The 18192-nt window shown below is 41.4% G+C and overlaps 1 protein-coding gene across 8 annotated transcripts in view; it reads left to right on the top strand.

Moving 5' to 3' along the window:
* fry (FRY microtubule binding protein) overlaps nt 1–18192 on the top strand; it is a 214357-nt gene that overhangs the window by 183484 nt on the left and 12681 nt on the right. For 5 of the 8 annotated variants that reach the window (XM_031897245.1, XM_031897241.1, XM_031897243.1 and 2 more), the window contains 10 exons: nt 381–521; nt 1854–2033; nt 2299–2460; nt 4337–4411; nt 6497–6667; nt 8026–8034; nt 10979–11179; nt 12093–12254; nt 14897–15060; nt 16496–16685. In XM_031897245.1, coding sequence (XP_031753105.1) covers nt 381–521; nt 1854–2033; nt 2299–2460; nt 4337–4411; nt 6497–6667; nt 8026–8034; nt 10979–11179; nt 12093–12254; nt 14897–15060; nt 16496–16685 — 1455 coding nt within the window. The remainder of the gene's footprint in view (nt 1–380; nt 522–1853; nt 2034–2298; nt 2461–4336; nt 4412–6496; nt 6668–8025; nt 8035–10978; nt 11180–12092; nt 12255–14896; nt 15061–16495; nt 16686–18192) is intronic. The other 3 variants (XM_031897244.1, XM_031897239.1, XM_031897242.1) reach the window with 2 other exon arrangements.

Below are 18192 nucleotides of genomic sequence, written 5' to 3'. Positions count from 1 at the left end.
AAACCACTACTTCACTAGTCGGTGAAACACTAAGGCATACGTAAAATCATAGTGAATTCAAAAGTGGCATATTAAAGTAGAGCGCATGTGAAATCATGTTAATTATAACAGTGGCATAGAATGAAGGGAGCACATGATGAGATGACAGTATGGGGACTGTGTACTTTGGGGGGCTTTTAATGATAGCATTGTAGAGCCCTGTTTGTAATTCCAAAATATCCTACAGAATAATATAAGGTTAATAGATAAATATTGATGATATGTGCATAAATGAATGATTGATGATAATGGGATATTTGTCTAGGAAACTAGTCAATGTTATTGCTAAAAAAAATAACCACTCGGATACCAATTATCCTGGAACTGTATCATTGTTACAGCTCTTAGAAAAAGGCCTCCCTAGCATGCAGCAGTCTCTTCTGCAAATCATCTACAGCCTTCTAAACCACATGGACATGTCCCTCATTCCTGGCAAGCAGTTCAACATGGAGGTGCTAAAGACTATTGAGAAACATGTACAGGTAAGAATGGATTTAGCTAGTAACGAAAATTGGCCAGTTACTGGTACTTAGCATAAACTTGCCCTTTCTGCTGGTTTAATTTAAAGGAGAACTAAAACCTAAAAATTGATATGGCTAGCAATGCCACTTTTAATATACTGAACTTATTGAACCAGCCTAAAATTTTCAGCATCAAAGTAGTAATGATCCAGGCCTGATACAGGGAAACACCATACTGGAATCTGATGGGGGGTTACTGGGGCATCTTTGGGGGCACAGATATTCCCTGCTAAAGGGCTGTGGGGGCCTTGGGCTGGTATAGAATAACAAAACATAATGTGCAGCATTTCTACCCTACTTTAGTTAAGTTTTAGTTCTCCTTAAAGTATTAGTATATATATATATATATATATATATAATTTGTGTTTGAGTGTATTGCTTACATTGTTGCTACCATGAAAGTCCATGAAGTCATTTTACATTTAATTTAACAAAATCTATACATATAGATCAGTGTTTTTCAACCTTTTTTGGGCCAAGGCACACTTGTTTCATGAAAAAAATCACGAGGCACACCACCATTAGAAAATGTTAAAAAATTTAACTCTGTGCCCAGCAGCAGTGCCCCCCTAGTACATTGGTGCCAAGAGCAGTGCCCCCCTAGTACATTGGTGCCCAGCAGCAGTGCCCCCCTAGTACATTGGTGCCAAGAGCAGTGCCCCCCTAGTACATTGGTGCCCAGCAGCAGTGCCCCCCTAGTACATTGGTGCCATGAGCAGTGCCCCCCCTAGTACATTGATGCCCAGCAGCAGTGCCCCCCTAGTACATTGGTGCCAAGAGCAGTGCCCCCCTAGCACATTGGTGCCCAGCAGCAGTGCCCCCCAGTACATTGGTGCCAAGAGCCAGCCATCCTAGTACATTGGTGCCCAGCAGCAGTGCCCCCATAAGTCAGTGTGCCCCGTGGCCCCCCCTAATACATTGGTGCCCAGCAGCATTTTACTTCTGCTCTTCGGCGGCTTCTCCGGTGGCTTCAGCAGCATCTTCGTATCCCTCAGGCGCGCCGCCTCTTCACTTCTGCCTACACAGGCCCTCTTATAACGTTGCGCCCCATGCGTACTGACGTCACCCGTACACACGGGGCGCAACCAATGACAGGGCCCGGATTTTATTAAAGGGGGCCCGAGCTACTAAGAAAAACTGTAGCATCGCCGGGCCCCCTTTGAAAGTAAAAATTGCGGCCCTGCCTACGGCACACCAGTCAGCATCTCGCGGCACACTAGTGTGCCGCGGAACAGCGGTTGAAAAACGCTGATATAGATATAAGCACACACTCTTTCATTTATTCCTTTTTAGAGTATCCATTGGAAGGAAGCCCTGAACATTTTAAAGCTGGTTGTGTCTCGCTCTGCAAGCCTAGTGTTACCTGCCTATCAGCATGGAGATTTGACAAAGCTTGAAATCAGTCGTCTCTGGACAAGTTCCTCGAAAGAGCTCCCAGGAAAAACTCTGGATTTTCATTTTGATGTATCCCAGGTAGATCATTTAGGGACAAAACTTCTAAGCTGCTCCTGTTTTATCTTCAGGGCATTGTGCCTATATAAATCTTCATCGCTGCCCTTTCCATAGCGTCCCATGCACAACTGAATGTGAGACACTGCATCCCTTGCATATGGTTATAGTAAGGCAAGAACAGACTGTATGCTGGGTAAACTGCCCATTTTTGGGATGAATTTTGCCTCTTGTGGGGTAAAATAACTTCATTGATGCTTCATAATAAGCCTCTTATTTTTTTCTTCAGACCCCTATCATTGGCAGAAGGTTTGATGACTTACAAAGCTCTGCTGGGCGTGACAGTAAAGGCAGAGCAATGCCTGTCACTCGGAGCACTTCTTCCACCTCCTCTGGGTCCAATTCCAATGCTTTGGTACCTGTTAGTTGGAAAAGACCTCAGACTTCTCAGGTATGCATTTCTGGTCAATTGTCCAATAACAAGAATTATATACACTGGATGGTAAATACATATCGTATGAGTTTTATATTGTGCTACAAAAGATTGAGAACCTTGTATAAAGCCTGGAGCAACACAGCTCTGTGAATTACTTACTGGGGCAGATTTTTATAAAAGTAGAAGTTAGTAGTGTCACCATTCAGGTTATACAGTGTAATGTTAAAGGGACGGTTTTTGGGAATGAAGGGGCATTTGGCCTGGGAAAAAGCATAGGCAACAGCGCAAAGGATACATTGTGCACTGGTTGTTGAACATTTTCAGGCTATACTTTAGGGATGTCCACACTGTATCCCCCAGGCTCTGTAGAATTGTACCCCCCCTGCCTTCTGAAGACTGAATATGCACTGTTGCAGTGTCGGACTGGCCCCCCAGGATACCAGGAAAACTCTCGGTGGTCCCAGGTGTCAGTGGGCCCTCCTGCTCCTGACCATTTGGCCTGTTTCATGGTCATTCCCTATTTCTGAATGGGAACAAAGAGGAGAAATACTGTAGATAGAAGGATAGATGGTAGCATGTAAATAAAAGAGATTAGGAGAATAAAGAGGTTGAGTGAGTAAAGGAGGAGAAATAGTTTGTAAAGTGGGCCTAGGGTCTAAGGTTTTCTGGTGGGCCCCTGGGGTCCCAGTCCGACACTGCACTGCTTGCTAGCTCTAGTTCCCAGACAAGAAGCTAAGCTCTTTATTTCAAAAAGGATACAATTAGGGCACACTTACACTGTGATATAATTAAAGCTGATGTGTTTCAGCAGTTGACAAAAAGTGGTTTCAAGTATTTGCATTGCCATTCATACAGCTGGTGTGTGAGATCATTACTGTAAGACTTGAGAGGATTTCAAGTGTTTGCTCAGCTATTCACACAGGTAGGGCTTGGCCAGATGAGATCATTAAAATCCACCGGTGGCTGACATAGGGGAACCAATCAGATGTGGTTTGTGAATTCTGGGTTTTATAACCTACGGTTCAAACTTAGCCTGGCCTCCCACTGGCAGAGGTCGCACTAAGCAATGTGGTATATTATTCTCTTAAAGAAATGAAAAAGCCTAAATATGAACTAGAAATGCACTATTTTATATACTGAACTTACTGTACCATCCCAAAGGTTCAGCAGCCCTATAACACTAATGATCCAGGCCTGCAAAGTTGTGCACAGCAGCCCCCAATCTTGTGATCTTGTTAGACCTTCTTTTCAAAGTGGGCTGCTGTACATCAGGCACAAAATGAGGTTTATCTGCCACAGAAGCTGCAGGACTGTTTTTTTAATTGAAACATAATGTACTGCCTTCTTTGCTGTCACAGTTGTGGCCAATGTAGCAAAACACACACAATTGTGCATGCATGTTTTGAACCCTCAGTACATTTTTGGAGTCAGGATTTGGTCATGTCTGCATTTTGCCATCAATATTATATCTGTGTATAATTCTTTAGATGCAGGTACAATGCACCTACTGACCAGCCTGCTGTGGCAACACAGGAGCTACTGAAACCTTCATGTAGCTCCAGGGTTCCCCAACATCAGTAGGCATGCTTGCACACACCAATGTATGCCTTCATTGAACCTAGATGTGTAGCACATCTAGCCTACTTTCTTTTTTTTATTAAGCTTTAGTTTCCCTTTAACAGGCATTTGTGAGTGACCTGCTCTTACTTAGCCCTGATTGTGCTGGGACTGATAGTGAGAATAAAGTGCATTAAGCAGAAGCACTTAAGAAGCATTAGAGAGCCCAGTCCTTCCCTGCACTTCCTGTTATGAATACGATGGCAACTGAGCTGTTTAATCAGTAGGAGTGGAGCCAACATAAACTCTTTGCTCTGTTTTTCTACTTTCACAGAAGAAGACAAGGGAGAAGTTGGTAAACGTCCTTACGTTGTGTGGCCAAGAGGTTGGGCTAAGCAAAAATCCTTCTGTAAGTAGCTTTTTCCACTGGAGTTATATCTCTGATGTCTTTTTTTGCTCTTGTGATTTCTATTCTACATACAGAGGAATCCCATCGCTGTTAATCGGGCTCGGGAAAGGAGAGAACTAAGATGTCTTTGCTAAGTTGTGCCAGGGCTTTGCGTCAGTGTTTCTCTGGAGATTGCTACTCACTCCCATTACCTCAAACATCTGTTTCCTTTCCACATCTAATGATATCTTAAGTACAGCAGGACATGGCTTGTGGTGATTGGGATAAACCGAAGTCATTTCATCATTTCCTTTCCACCTACAATCGCTCTGTGCTGTGTGATTCTTTAGGGCTTTTAAAGCTACAAACGTACTTTGCTGCATGACTTAATAAGTAATAATAAAGGGCAGCGGAGACAGGGCATCCCATTGGTGCAAAAAAGCAACTATGAGGAAGAGCAGGAACGCAGAGGCTTCACGATGAACACAAAGTCTGTGATACAGTTTTATTAAAATAAAATCCCCTGCTAAATGCAGGCTACTCACAAACTTCTGAAGGATCACAAAGCATATAATAATTTAGGTTGGTAAATCAGATCTGCAGCTCTGTGCGTTTCCTCAGGAGCAAAAATTGCTACATAAAAATTGAACATCTCATTGGTGCAGTAGGGGTTCTCATCACCCCTCAAAGAAGCGGCAATCAAACTACCCTAGAAGGCATTGGCCATTGGTTATAGTTGCTGTATTTGGAAATTAAGATATTATGGTATATACACTTTCCTAGTATTTGAGTGCAAATGATAACGCCTCTTTTTTAAAAATAAAAACATTCAAGCACTGAACATTGAAAGGTGGAAAATGTGTGTTTACAGACTGTGCAGATATATACATTAGGGTGTGGATTTTGTTTGGTATATGGCCTGACATTTTGCAAAATATTTGGTAAAATACCTAACTGATCAATCCACTGCCTCTAAAATATAAAGTACATGTTCCAGTGTGATTGGCTGAATTGTAACTAATATACACAATTGTTATAAATCACTGGTTCAGGTAGACTTGCATCTTATATGTAGGGATGGGTGACAAGGCCAGAACGTATCTAGATATTTAGACTGATTTACTAATATAAGGGTCAAATTGCACCTATGCAGCTAGTTTCTTGCTGCAATTGCTGATTGGTTGCTGTGGCTAAGTGCAGTGGTACAAGTTAGCACAATGGCACAAAGGCACACAGGGCAAATGCCTGGGCTTTGCCACCTGCATGATTTCCATCTTGGTGGGTGACAAAATGCTTACAATTGCCCTTCTGTTGACCGAATGATAATCACTTGGCATTCACATAACTAGTTTATAGAGCTACCGAGCACAAAGTTAAATAATTACAGAAACAGAATAAATATTTGAAATAGTAAAGCCAAACTGTCTTATTTTAATTGTCTAAAATAACCCTGTGTACACAGCACTAACAGTTCTTTTTTATTATGAATATTCCCTTTAATAAGTTCATTTACCCGCACAGTTATTTACATTCTGATTTTGTTCCTATGTATTGCTGCAATTTTTTATAATACCTGCCGCCCACATCTGTTTGTACGTGTTTATTTTCTGTTGGAATCACAAGCAGAAATCTTTCATACAGAGTTTTTATTGTATTTCTCTATGTAGAAATGTTTTGTGCCCAGCTGAGTAACAGAGCGAGACGACAGTGGTGACTAAAGGATTACTCAGAGCATCTCAAGTCTCCCTTTTCCCAAATTCCCCTGCATTTCCCCCTGATCTTTATCACCCCTGTGGCCTTTTGAATAGAGCACGTATAAACATTTGGCATAAACATTTAGACAATACAAAATGTGTAGCCGGGAGGAAGCTGCAGGCTTGGGCTTTTGAATTTGTTTCTACATTGTGGAGTCGCTTACTTTGTTCGGCAGCAATCTGGGGGCACCTGTCCAACATAAATATTCCGCAAGCAATCTAAAAATAACAAGCAAAGGAATTAGGTGTGTACTGGAAAGCAACTGGATGCCGAGTGGTGGCGGCACTAGGGAGTGAAGCTACTGGTGAGAGCAGCAGGCACTAAAAGTTCCCATTCTCCACTCGCCCGCAGGTCATTTTCTCCTCATGCGGTGATTTGGATTTAATCGAGCACCAGACCAGCTTGGTCTCCTCCGAAGACACCATCCGAGAGCAAGATATCATGGATGACACAAACAGTGAGCAGCAGTTCAGGGTCTTCAGGGACTTTGACTTCTTGGATGTGGAATTAGAGGATGGAGAGGTAAGAGAAATAGTGCAGAAGTTGTGCTGCCACACTGTCCTGGCATATGTACACTGATCTGCCACCCACCACCACCCTCACCCTGGTGTGAGATCAGTCGCATTACACAGGCGCTTACACTAATATGATATCAACAGCCCCCATGCACTTGCCTGATGGCAATCGTATTACACAGCCGCTTACACTAATTTGATATCCACTGCCACCCTCACCTTGATCTGATGCCAGTCACACTGCACAGCCACTCAGTTGTAATATTAAAGGGGTGGTTCACCTTTAATATAACTTTTAGTATGTTATAGAATAGCCAATTCTTTTCAGATGGTCTTTATTATTTATTTGTTATAGTTTTTCAATTATTTGCCTTCTTCTTCTGCCTCTTTCCACATTTTAAAAGGGGGTCACTGACCCCAAAAGTCAAAAAACAATTGCTCTTTGAGGCTGCAATTTTATTATTTTTGTTGCTTTTTATTATGTTCTATTCAGTCTCTCTCGTATTCATATATCAGTCTCTCATTCAAACCACTCCCTGGTTGCTGAGGTAAACAAAACCCTAGCAACCAGCGAGCTGCTGAAATTCCAACTGGAGAGTTGCTTAACAAAAATGAAATAATTTAAAAGCCCAAATAATAAATAATGAAGACCAATTGCAGATTGTCTTAGAATATTACTTACTCTCTACATCATACAACAATAAACAATCCAAACAAGTGTGGGCAGTGACCCATCACAATCAGTCAGTCAGTAGGCAGCTGTAGGTAGAACAGTGAAGCATGGGGGAAGCTTGGGTTACCTCCCAGGTGCAAATCTGCCCAGTGTTGATAAATAACCCTTATGTTTTGCATTCTCTGCATATCAGCTGGGAGTTAGCCATTCTCTATTTTATGTGTACAATACTTTCTAGTTTATGAACTCTAAGGGCCACATTTAGGGCAATGGTACATGAGCCAATTTTCAAGCACTCAATAAACATCATCAAAGCACCCCTAATCATCCACTATAATGTCCAGTTGCTGGCAGCGGGGAATGCAATAAAATACAACCACATGCTATTCTTGTGCATTTTTTCACCTGAATAGACGCATGTGCCAGCAACATGATGTTGTAAGGGGCAATTGTGGGTATAACAGTGAGTAAAACGCCAAAAAATTCCTTGTGTGCCAAAGCCCTTCATGCACTTTCTCTTTCTGCTGCTTTTAATCCCAGTAACCCCAGGCCCTGCTTGGATCGTTTAAATATGGCTGTGTTTCTCTGTAAGAAAGCAATGTGTGTTACTGTGCTCAATCTGTTTCATGCAGACTTTAAAAAGCTTTCATTTTTTTGTTTTGTTTTTTTTATTTGTTTTATCTGCTAACCAGGAACTTCAGGTAAGATAATATATATATCTATTCTACACTTGGAAGAGCTAATGTGTGTACATTGTATAGGAGAAGTCACTTTAGCACATGGATGTCCACTTTCTCCTGTCAAACTAAAATTCCCACCATTCTTAGTCGGCCAGAGGCTGGGCACGGGCAGTGGGAGATGTAGTTCTGTAACAGCAGGAGGGCTGGTTTTGAACCTGTTAGGAGTAAATCCCACTGATTTAGCCAATCACAAATAACTGTTTAGCAGGATCTTCCTGTGCACTGCCATGTGAATACTGGGGGCATCAGAATGGGTTTGCTGATCTTCTCCCTAACAGCTGGGAGGCTTCACTCACTTATCCTATAACTTCACATTCCTAATGGAGAATGCAAGGAATGTACAGCCAAGTCACTGCACCAGCAGCTTAACCAGATGTTCCCTCTTCTGTATGCCAATAGGAATGCCTCAGTAGAGAAAAATAATAGTGTGAAATATATAGAAACAGCAGTGACATATAAAGTATTCCTAGGGCAGGGTATTCAGGGTTCCTGGTGTATCTCAGGGGTTTTGTTGTATTTTACTGGGGCGGAACTACCTGCCATCACATATTTGCTCCATGTGTCACCATGTAACCACTTTGTTAGGTGCAGGGCAACCAATCAGTCAATCAGAGGATTAGATACTTCACAGTTCACAAATCTGTATTAGTAACAGAAACAAAATGTGAGAAAAGCACCGATTTACAGAACAATGAAGCTTCTTTTTTATTTGATATATAAGTAGCTTCTATTAGTTGTTCTCTATATCTGGGTGGGTTCCACTTTGTGGAGCTAGTCATGGCATGGAACAAATTGTCATAGAATGATGTGTAAGTATTCTGAAATACAGAAATACTGTCTCTCCTGTATGTATGTATGTATATCTTTATTTATAAAGCACTAATTATGTACGCAGCGCTGTACAGTAGAATACATTAATACAAACAGGGTGTTAATAAGATAATAATAGATAAATACAAAGTATAACAATAAATACAAGATAAATACAGCTGCAATAAGTTAGGAGTCGAGGACACAAGAGGAAGGACTGTGAGTTTGCCACTTTGTTTGTAAAGGAAGTGTTTCCCTCCATGCCAGGCTGTTAGTAAAGTCACTTTGTGCCCCACACTTTGGGACACACTTTGCGTCCCTCCATGCCAGGCTGTTAGTAAAGTCACTTTGTGTCAGTCTGTATGTAAAGGAAGTGGGTCCCTTCATGCCAGGCTGTTAGTAAAGTCACTTTGTGTCAGTCTGTATGTAAAGGAAGTGGGTCCCTCCATGCCAGGCTGTTAGTAAAGTCACTTAGTGTCAGTCTGTATGTAAAGGAAGTGGGTCCCTCCATGCCAGGCTGTTAGTAAAGTCACTTTGTATCTGTCTGTATGTAAAGGAAGTGGGTCCCTCCATGCCAGGCTGTTAGTAAAGTCACTTAGTGTCAGTCTGTATGTAAAGGAAGTGGGTCCCTCCATGCCAGGCTGTTAGTAAAGTCACTTTGTATCTGTCTGTATGTAAAGGAAGTGGGTCCCTCCATGCCAGGCTGTAAGAACAGGAAACGTCTGTCCGTGCCAGGCTGTAGTAAAGGAAATGCCTTCATGCCAGAAGCCGAATGTAACAAATAATGTCCCTTGTGGCTTTAGATGTGGGTGGTGTGAAAAAGCAGAGGATCTGTAATGAAGGGAGTAGACAACTCACAAATGAAGAGTTGCAAGATGTTGTAAAGTGCATAGAAATAAAGGGCTTGGAAAGTTATCAGAGGGATGTAATTTATCCTTTGCTTAAGGGTAGTGCCACCCGGAATCAGCTGTAGCACTGCCTGCCACTCGCTCCTGTGTCTGCCCTCACAGGCACTGTTGTGGTTGGGTGCAGACAGACCAGAGAGGATTTCTATGCAAAAATGCATAGTCACACATTTCCATGCCAAACTCAGCTCTAAGGCCAGAAGATGTGATTACAAATCAGCTACTATAATAGCTAAACTACACTGAAAAATCTAATGTGTACACTACATGAAAGATTTGCCATCCATCATGACACTCCTGTCAGAAGGAAACGCTCGAAAATGGTGGGATAACATATCAGCCGGTGTATGCGCAACTAAAACTGAAATAGAGAGACAGAGGAGGATCTATCAGATAGAGCAGAAGAGAACCAGCAGGCATCTCAATGACAGATACCAAGGGAATGGAGAATTTGCATGAGAATAGAATGTTGAACAGTATCATACACAGAGAATACATTCAGGAGGCTGGGAATAGAGATGTCCTTGGCAAACTGGAGATCACTGCAACTTTCCTTAAGACTGTCTCAATAGAGAGTACAGGGGGGGAACTTGCATAGTGTCTAGCAGATTATGGGTGTGAAGAAAGTTAATAACATAAGACAAGATGTCCCATGAGTTTACAGATAAGTGGTAGAAGTCACACAGTAGCTAGAGAAACAGAATTAGTTGAGTGTGAGGTTTTTAGAAACAGAGTTGATCCTGGCCTGTTTGAGTGAATATGTGGAAATCCCAGAAGCTAGGCAAGTGCTGAATATGTATAAAACTGGAGCAAGGACAGTAACTCGATGTTTAACGTAATTACAGCATCGAGGGAGTAAGTTGTAAGTGGAGAGAACAAGAGAAGCTTAGAGACTTGAGACTCATTTACAAGAACAGAATAGAAGAAGGAAGGAGGCTTAGGAAGGGATCTATTAATGGAATAAATATATGAATATTTTAGAGTCACTCTCCTTAGGAGAATGTAGAAAGGTGAGTGATTCTGTGGGTGAATGATGTTGCAGGTTATTGAGTATTGAACACAGGCAGAGTGGAATGGATTTGTTATTATTTATGAGTGTGCTATAGTTATGATTGATCTAAGCACTGTGGGTTACTGATACAGACAGCCAGCAGAGTTCTCCTAACCATAAGGCATGCATGTGATTTCAGGGGGAAAGCATGGACAATTTCAACTGGGGAGTTCGCAGGCGTTCCCTGGACAGCCTGGATAAGTGCGATATGCAGCTCCTGGAGGAGAGCCAGCTCTCAGGAAGCACTCACAGTCTGAGCAAACTGAACCACGATGACTCCGATGAAACTTCAGAAGAGGAAGAGCTCACTACTAGCCAGATCCTCGAGCCCAACGACCTAGTAAGTCTCTGGCTTTTATGTGAATCAAAGGTCGAATTGGAAAAAGTGAATTATGTATATGAAAGACACCTAGCTATTTGTCTGGGGCTGCATAGTGACTCCCCAAACTGATCCTATAGGAGTCACTTATGTGTCCCTGTAGCATTCACTAGGTGTGCCACTGCTGCTTCATACTTACCTACCCTAGAGTAGCCAGGGAATGGTTAGTGGGAATTCACACACAGCAGAATATATAACTTTAAAATATATTACTCTCTATATGTTGTAGACTTCCACTGTACATTTACTTAATTCTTCTTAGGGCCTGACCCCATTTTTGGAGTATTCAATTGTGTATCTTGTAGATTTTGCTCTCTGCTGTGTGTTCTACAAAGTACCTGTAACTATAATAGGAGACTGTACTGGAATCAGTAATTAAGCTGAATTATCAGGCTAAACAAAAATTGCCAACATGCAAATATATCTAAAGCATAAAATGCTATTTTGTGCACAGTCATAGGCAAAATTCCACCTAATCCATTTAACCCATAGCAACCAATCAGACACCTGTATTATTCTAATGGCCTTTACCAGTAAAACTCTGCTGGGCTGTGGGTTCCAGAACCAGAGACAACTTTGTCTTTTATTATGCATTAACCTGTTAGAGTGCATGCCCCAGCTGGTGGAAACCTATTTCCTTTTTTTTTTTTTTTTTTTAAAGATTTTCTTTATTGATTTTTTTACAAACAAACCAAAATAAAATTGGAGTAGGAAAGGATAGAAAGGGGTAGTGGTGGGCGTCTCAAGTTTCTCATCCAATTTCCTTTCTAGTAGAGAATTGCTGTTATGAAAATGTTTCCATTAGAATGTTCTGGTTCTGTTTACCTGGAATAATTGGCTCACCTGCAACCCGATATGTCTTTTATTTTTCTAGATTATAAGCCTATCTCCTTCTGAAGAGACAAATCACATGGAGTCTCCTTCCACATCATGTGACACAACTTCTGCTGACCCCCATTCTCTTAACACAAGAACTTCTAGTTTTGATGCCTCTTTGCCTGAAATCACTAATCCACTCTTGTCTGAAGATTCTAAGGTGAAGGAGTTTTGCTGGAACTCTAATTAAGGCTTTGCTGATAGGAATGCCATCTCAAACTGATCATTCTATAATCACCAGCGAATGAAATGTGCTTATAACTAACACTTAAAACACCTTTCCGGTTGCAGGGTCAAAAGAAAAAAAAAAATGTGGCCCCTAGCGCAGCCGAGGGGGTTATCATAAACCTCACTAACATGTGGCCTCACTTAAATCAATGGCTGACTTATGACGGTGTGGCTGGGTGTTGGGATTTGCCCAATCTGTTTCACATGTATTCTAATTATTTAGAGCCATTGTTTGCTCTCTACATGATTAGAGCACAGAACCAGGCACAGGGGAAGTTTGGATTTTATTGATGCTTTATGACTAGTGCAATAGAGCACAGTAAGCTACCCACAATGGCACAAGTAGGCTCAAGCACCTATCTGCAAGGTGCTCAAATCAGATTAATACACTGGATCTATATCTTAGATTAACTGTAGGGCACAATAAATCACATAAATATACACAAATGAAGCTGTTTGTGTCCACTGGCGAAACGACTGTAGCAAAGTATTTATTTAACTTCAGCTACATTTCTGTTACTGTATATATTCATACCTCAGGATTTGTGTTAAAAATTTAAAATATCCAGTTCTTTAATGGCATTTCTGCTGCCATATGTAACATAGCAGAGTGAATAGCAGAAACCAGAGTTAACCAGAAAATTCTGATGTTTTATGGAAATGAATTTATTACATGAAGGCAGCCATTTAATACTGATATGATCTCCATTGGCTGGAAGTGATCAGGTGACTGCTTCATACCTGCTTTATCCACCCTTTAGTCCCTATGACCGGGTATTTCCTAGGATGATTAAATGGGATTAAAGTGTTGTCAGTACAGGGCTATATACATGTGAAATATGGTTGCATGCCTTATGCTGTCTAATTTTCTTTTTCTATCTAACATTGTATGGCACTGAATGTGTAAAATGAGAAAAAGTTTGTTTATTTTTTAATGCTGATTTATTTGCATGCCAGCCTACCAATCCCTCCGAGGGAAGGGTACTGGGCACTGAATGCTTTTTATGATGTTGGCTGCATGTCCTCTATGTGATTTTTTTCTATGTGGGAGTCTATTGTGCCTCTTGCACATTTGAATCAATTCATGCCATTCTGGCATACCCTCAGAATATTACGTTCTGACCACAGTATTTTGCTAGATTTGCACAAAACTGCTCTATACTGCTGTTTGAAGGGAGTGCAGTGCACTGAAGACTCGATTCTTTCATTATCAAAGGTTGGTGAAAGTTAATCAATATTTTCTTTCCTGTCAGAGAGCTCTGCCCGCAAACTGCGGCTTGTGCATTAGTTCATTGCATGAGTAGATTTACTGTAAAGGGAAAGACAAAGGAAGCCTTTCATAGGCTCATGAAATATAGGCACCGCTGTGTTCAGTGTAGTAGTCAGTATCTTTTAGTTAAGTCAGATTTTACTAACTTTAAACAAGTTAATATGGGCTTTAACACATACTTTGCGCACTGATACCAGCATGGGCCGGTATGTTAGTAAATGTATAATTATATATTACTTTCGCTGGGAGGGGAAGGGCAATTCATAGTGCCAGAATACCAATGGGTCCCCGGTTTGCCCCACCAAGTACAATTTACATCATCCCTTTTGTTATTTACACTGGATGTCTATATAACACCTATTACACCAAGCACTGTCTACACCTGAGAGTGAGCCTATAACGTTCGGTTCTCTGGGGGAATCCAAGGAAGACCAGTCCAAAACTGGATCAACTCCTTTTCTTGCATTCTGAAATTTAGATACATTTTATCAGTTGCAGTTGTTTTTTTCTCCTAGGGCTACTGGCAGCCTGGACTAGGATTCAAAACAGACCCTGGCTTTTTAAGTACACAGAGGCCCAAACAGCCCCCCACGAGCCCAATAAATAGTGACTGTCTATGGCATCTTACAGCAGCCCCTCTGGCATTTGCCAGATAAAGTCTTGAACCCTAATTAATAGCACTTCATTCATAAAAAGCCTGGATGGGTGATGGTGTATGAATCACTGCAGACCACTTTTCATTGACTGTAATAATGCATAATACAAAAAAGTAGAATAAAAGTAATACAAATCAATAATAAAATGATTAAAATTCACTTTCGGACCGAGGCATTTGCTCTTTATACATTTGACATAGAGTAACAGACATTAATTGGCAGATTTATCAAAATGTGAGTTTAGAGCTTAAAACATAAAAACTCACCCACATTCTATATATTCCTATGGGACTTTTAGAAGAGTATCTATCAATGGGCGAATGTTAGAGTTCATCATTTGATAAATACACTTCCAAAAATCCCATAAGAATGAATAGAATGTGGGTTTTTCACACGTTTTATCAAGCAGTAAATTCACATTTTGATATATCTGCCCCTAAATGTACCACCTCTACATTAAAAGCCCAAAAGGTTGAGGCCAAGGTTGAACTTGATAGGTGTGAGCTATTTTTCACATGTGCATGTTCTATTTGCTGTGTCATAACCGGGATTATTTTTAGCAGTTGGACTACAGTCAGCAAGGTGTATCACCCCGGGGGAGCGCGTACCTCTCACATAACATCAGTGTTTCCTGTGCTTCTATTTTAGCCGGATGCTGCTCTTGATGAGGACGACGCGACTGTACAAGAAGATGACCTCTCCGGCTCAATGAGTGAAATTCCTGCAGCGTTTGAGTGTCATGAGAGCTTTAGCCTTGAGATGACTGAAGAGGAAAAAGAGGACAGGCTGCTGGAGCCGTATTCTCTAACTAAGTATGCTGTGCCCTTAAACTCTTCCTTACTCCAAGTCTGTACCCTTTAGTTTTAGCAGAGGCAATCTCAGTATTGTCTGTGGCATGGTATTTTCTAGTGTTTAGTAGCCTGCTACTAGTAGCTCTGTCTGTCTCCACCCTTAGATTAGCATTGTCTATTTTAGTAGTCACGACAAGTAGCTGCTACTAGTAGCTCCATGTGTTTCTCCCTTAGGGCAGTGGTCACGGGGAGATTAGTCACTCGATTTCCGGAAGTTGCCCGAAGTTTCCTCTCAAGACAACTTCGGCGACTGCGGGACATCGGAGCAACGCATATGCCATCCCACTGGCAAGTTACATTCTAGCCAATGGGATTGCATTGCGGGGAGATTAGTCACCCGCGACAACGAAGATTTGTAATGGGCCGACTAATCTCCCCATGTATCACTGCCCTTACAGGGATGAGGTATATAAAGGAAGCTAGCTTGCTAGAATATGGAATGACTTCTCTTCTACATTTATCTAAGGTCCTATAGAAAATAGGAAATAATATTGTAATCATTTTGTTGCTATAAATGAAAATTGTTTAGTTAAACTCTGTGGGTGCCTTTGGCTGGTACAGAAGCTCAAAACATAAGGTATAACATTACTTTCTTGAGCTTTAGTTCTTCTTTATGGTGACTGCTTTAGAGAATGATGTTGAATGTTAGAAGGTGAGAAATGAATCTGAAATTGTACAGCCATAAATATATCAAATAGCATCTGAAATGTATTGGTCTGTGCCACGTGTTTTCAATTTTTTGGACATGATAAAGCCATCATGTTACCAAAGCAGAGCAGAGTATATGCGGGTATATGTGACTTTCCTGCCAGTGTGATCTCTCCATATTATTAAGGAGAGGACTTGGTTCTTGTTAAAGGGACACTAAACCTTGTATTTCTATTGAAATGTGGGAATATTAAGAGATGAAGTTATGATTTATATCTTTCTGTTGCCAGGCTTTCTCTAGCTTCTATAACGGTGTCACTGATCAGTGTTGTACTACAATTCCAGTGTTATATTTCTTGTTCCCACAATGCTTCTCCTCTCTTTTAATAACCTCTTCAGGTTAATAACCTTCTTTTAAAAAATGGGGGCATTACCAATGAGCCAAATGGTGGTAGTGTGATGCTACTGGGGGCAGGCTTATAGCTTGCAGGCATATATCACGTGTGCTACTTAGACCAAAGGGATACTGTCATTTGTTTAATAATCATTTTGTTTGCCATCCCAACAACCTGATTTCCAGGGACAAGTCCTTATTTTAATAAAAAAGGGGTCTTCCCAGGAAATCAGGTTTTGAGAAATAGCATTCAGGTGTTTTCCCCTTAAATCTGCAGTGTACCTTTAAGCAAACTGATGCAAAAAAGTGCAATACGTTTGACTAATATTTGTAATTTGTTTAATTTTTTTTAAGCTTTGGTGGTAGTGACCAGATAACACCACCGCCTCCTTCTCCATTCTTCTCCGCCATTCTGGCTGCATTTCAGCCAACCTTGTGTGATGATGCCGAGGAAGCCTGGCGCAGTCACATCAACCAGCTCATGTCAGACTCAGATGGATCCTGTGCTGTCTACACCTTCCATGTGTTTTCCTCCTTGTTTAAGGTGTGTTTTTGCTTGGAAATTTGGAAGAGAAATGTTAAAATGTTTAGAAGTATGCACCTTAAGCAAAGGGCATGGAAGAGTTCTGCTTGGGGCAGCTGAAGGTAGAATGAATGGGTGTAAGGTTAGTGCCATAGGCAGATTTTAATAAAGGCTTGAGGAGGCTAAGCCTCCCCAAACCTAAGTCCTTTTGTAAATTTACCTGATCAAGTTTCTAACTGAAAACGGAACGTGAGGGAGGTTGCAGGTTAAGATCAGACATCAGCGTTTCACTAGCAGGGCTGTGTGGGAAAAGGAGGGTTGTGATGCAAAGGGGTGCAAGAATAATAATAATCCAGCCTTAATATATGCCACATTTCAGGCTAAGTACAATTTTCCTTAGTTTCTGCTCATAGTCTGCTACTCTTCCCTGCCTTCCTTCCCAGTGTAACATTAGCCCACCCAGCAGAGGGAGTCAGAGCTGAAATTACTGAGGGAAAGCAATGCAGAGAGCTGGAGAAGGTGCTGCTTTACCTTATTAGTAAGATAAGCACACATATATTACTTTATATATAATTTATTGTTATTGTCTTGTAGTATATCGGAAGTGTAGGAGTGCTGGCAAAGTTTTACATAGCTGTAATAGATCTAATGTTCAGCTCATATAAATCAGAAGTACACCCAAGAGTTAAGTCTGAGGTGGCAACGGATTCTTTTGGGGCTATCTAGATTAATCTTTCTAGGAAATGATAGGGAGTGATAAAGGATTGGCACTTCCCACTGATTGGCAGCTCTGTTCCTGTTTGCCCATCCTGCTTCTAAACTATCTACCAATATGTCTGTCAATATACACATTTATAAAGCAGAAAACATACATGATATGTGGCCAGCCAGCCTTCTATGGAAAGTCTCTCGTATAACCCACATAGGGCTTTATTGGCTCAGGTCAAACACTTTTCAAATAGATGTTGTGTCAGTTTTTATGTTATGAATAGTGCAGCACAGTTTCCAGATTCAATCTCTCTGCTTATTTAACAGCCCCCCTACTCATACAGGTCTTGGTGCAAGCAGCCGGCTTTAACCCTGCATGTTTTGTTCACACAGTTAGGACACACCAACCGTCAAATCTAACAGACAACAGACCCAAAAGATCCTCCTACAAGTGGGAGGACTCAGATAGCCTAGTGGTTAGGGAATCGGCCTTCGGTGGGGTGACCCGCTGTGACTCGGGTTCGATTCCACCCTAGGTGCACCTTGTGACCTTGGACAAGTCACTTAACCCACATACCTATGTCCCGGCCAGTTGCACGGGCAGCTTGAGAGCCGTTTTTACTTTTCCAGTGGCTACATTTACCCTTCCCCACCAATCCTCTTTTTGCATTTTGATACCAGCTATGAAATGGCCTGCCTTAATTATGGTTGATTGTCCCTGTCACAGTTAGTGGGACTGAGTCTGTGGCAGCTGAAAGCAACTGTCACAGGAAAAATCACTTTCTTTCCACTGGCAATAAGAAGTCAATTGATACACATT

Source organism: Xenopus tropicalis, chromosome 2 (genome assembly GCF_000004195.4).
Source record: "Xenopus tropicalis strain Nigerian chromosome 2, UCB_Xtro_10.0, whole genome shotgun sequence".
Taxonomy (NCBI): Eukaryota; Metazoa; Chordata; class Amphibia; order Anura; family Pipidae; genus Xenopus; species Xenopus tropicalis.
The sequence above is the reverse complement of the archived record's forward strand: the minus strand, read 5'-3'. Positions and strand labels throughout refer to the sequence as shown.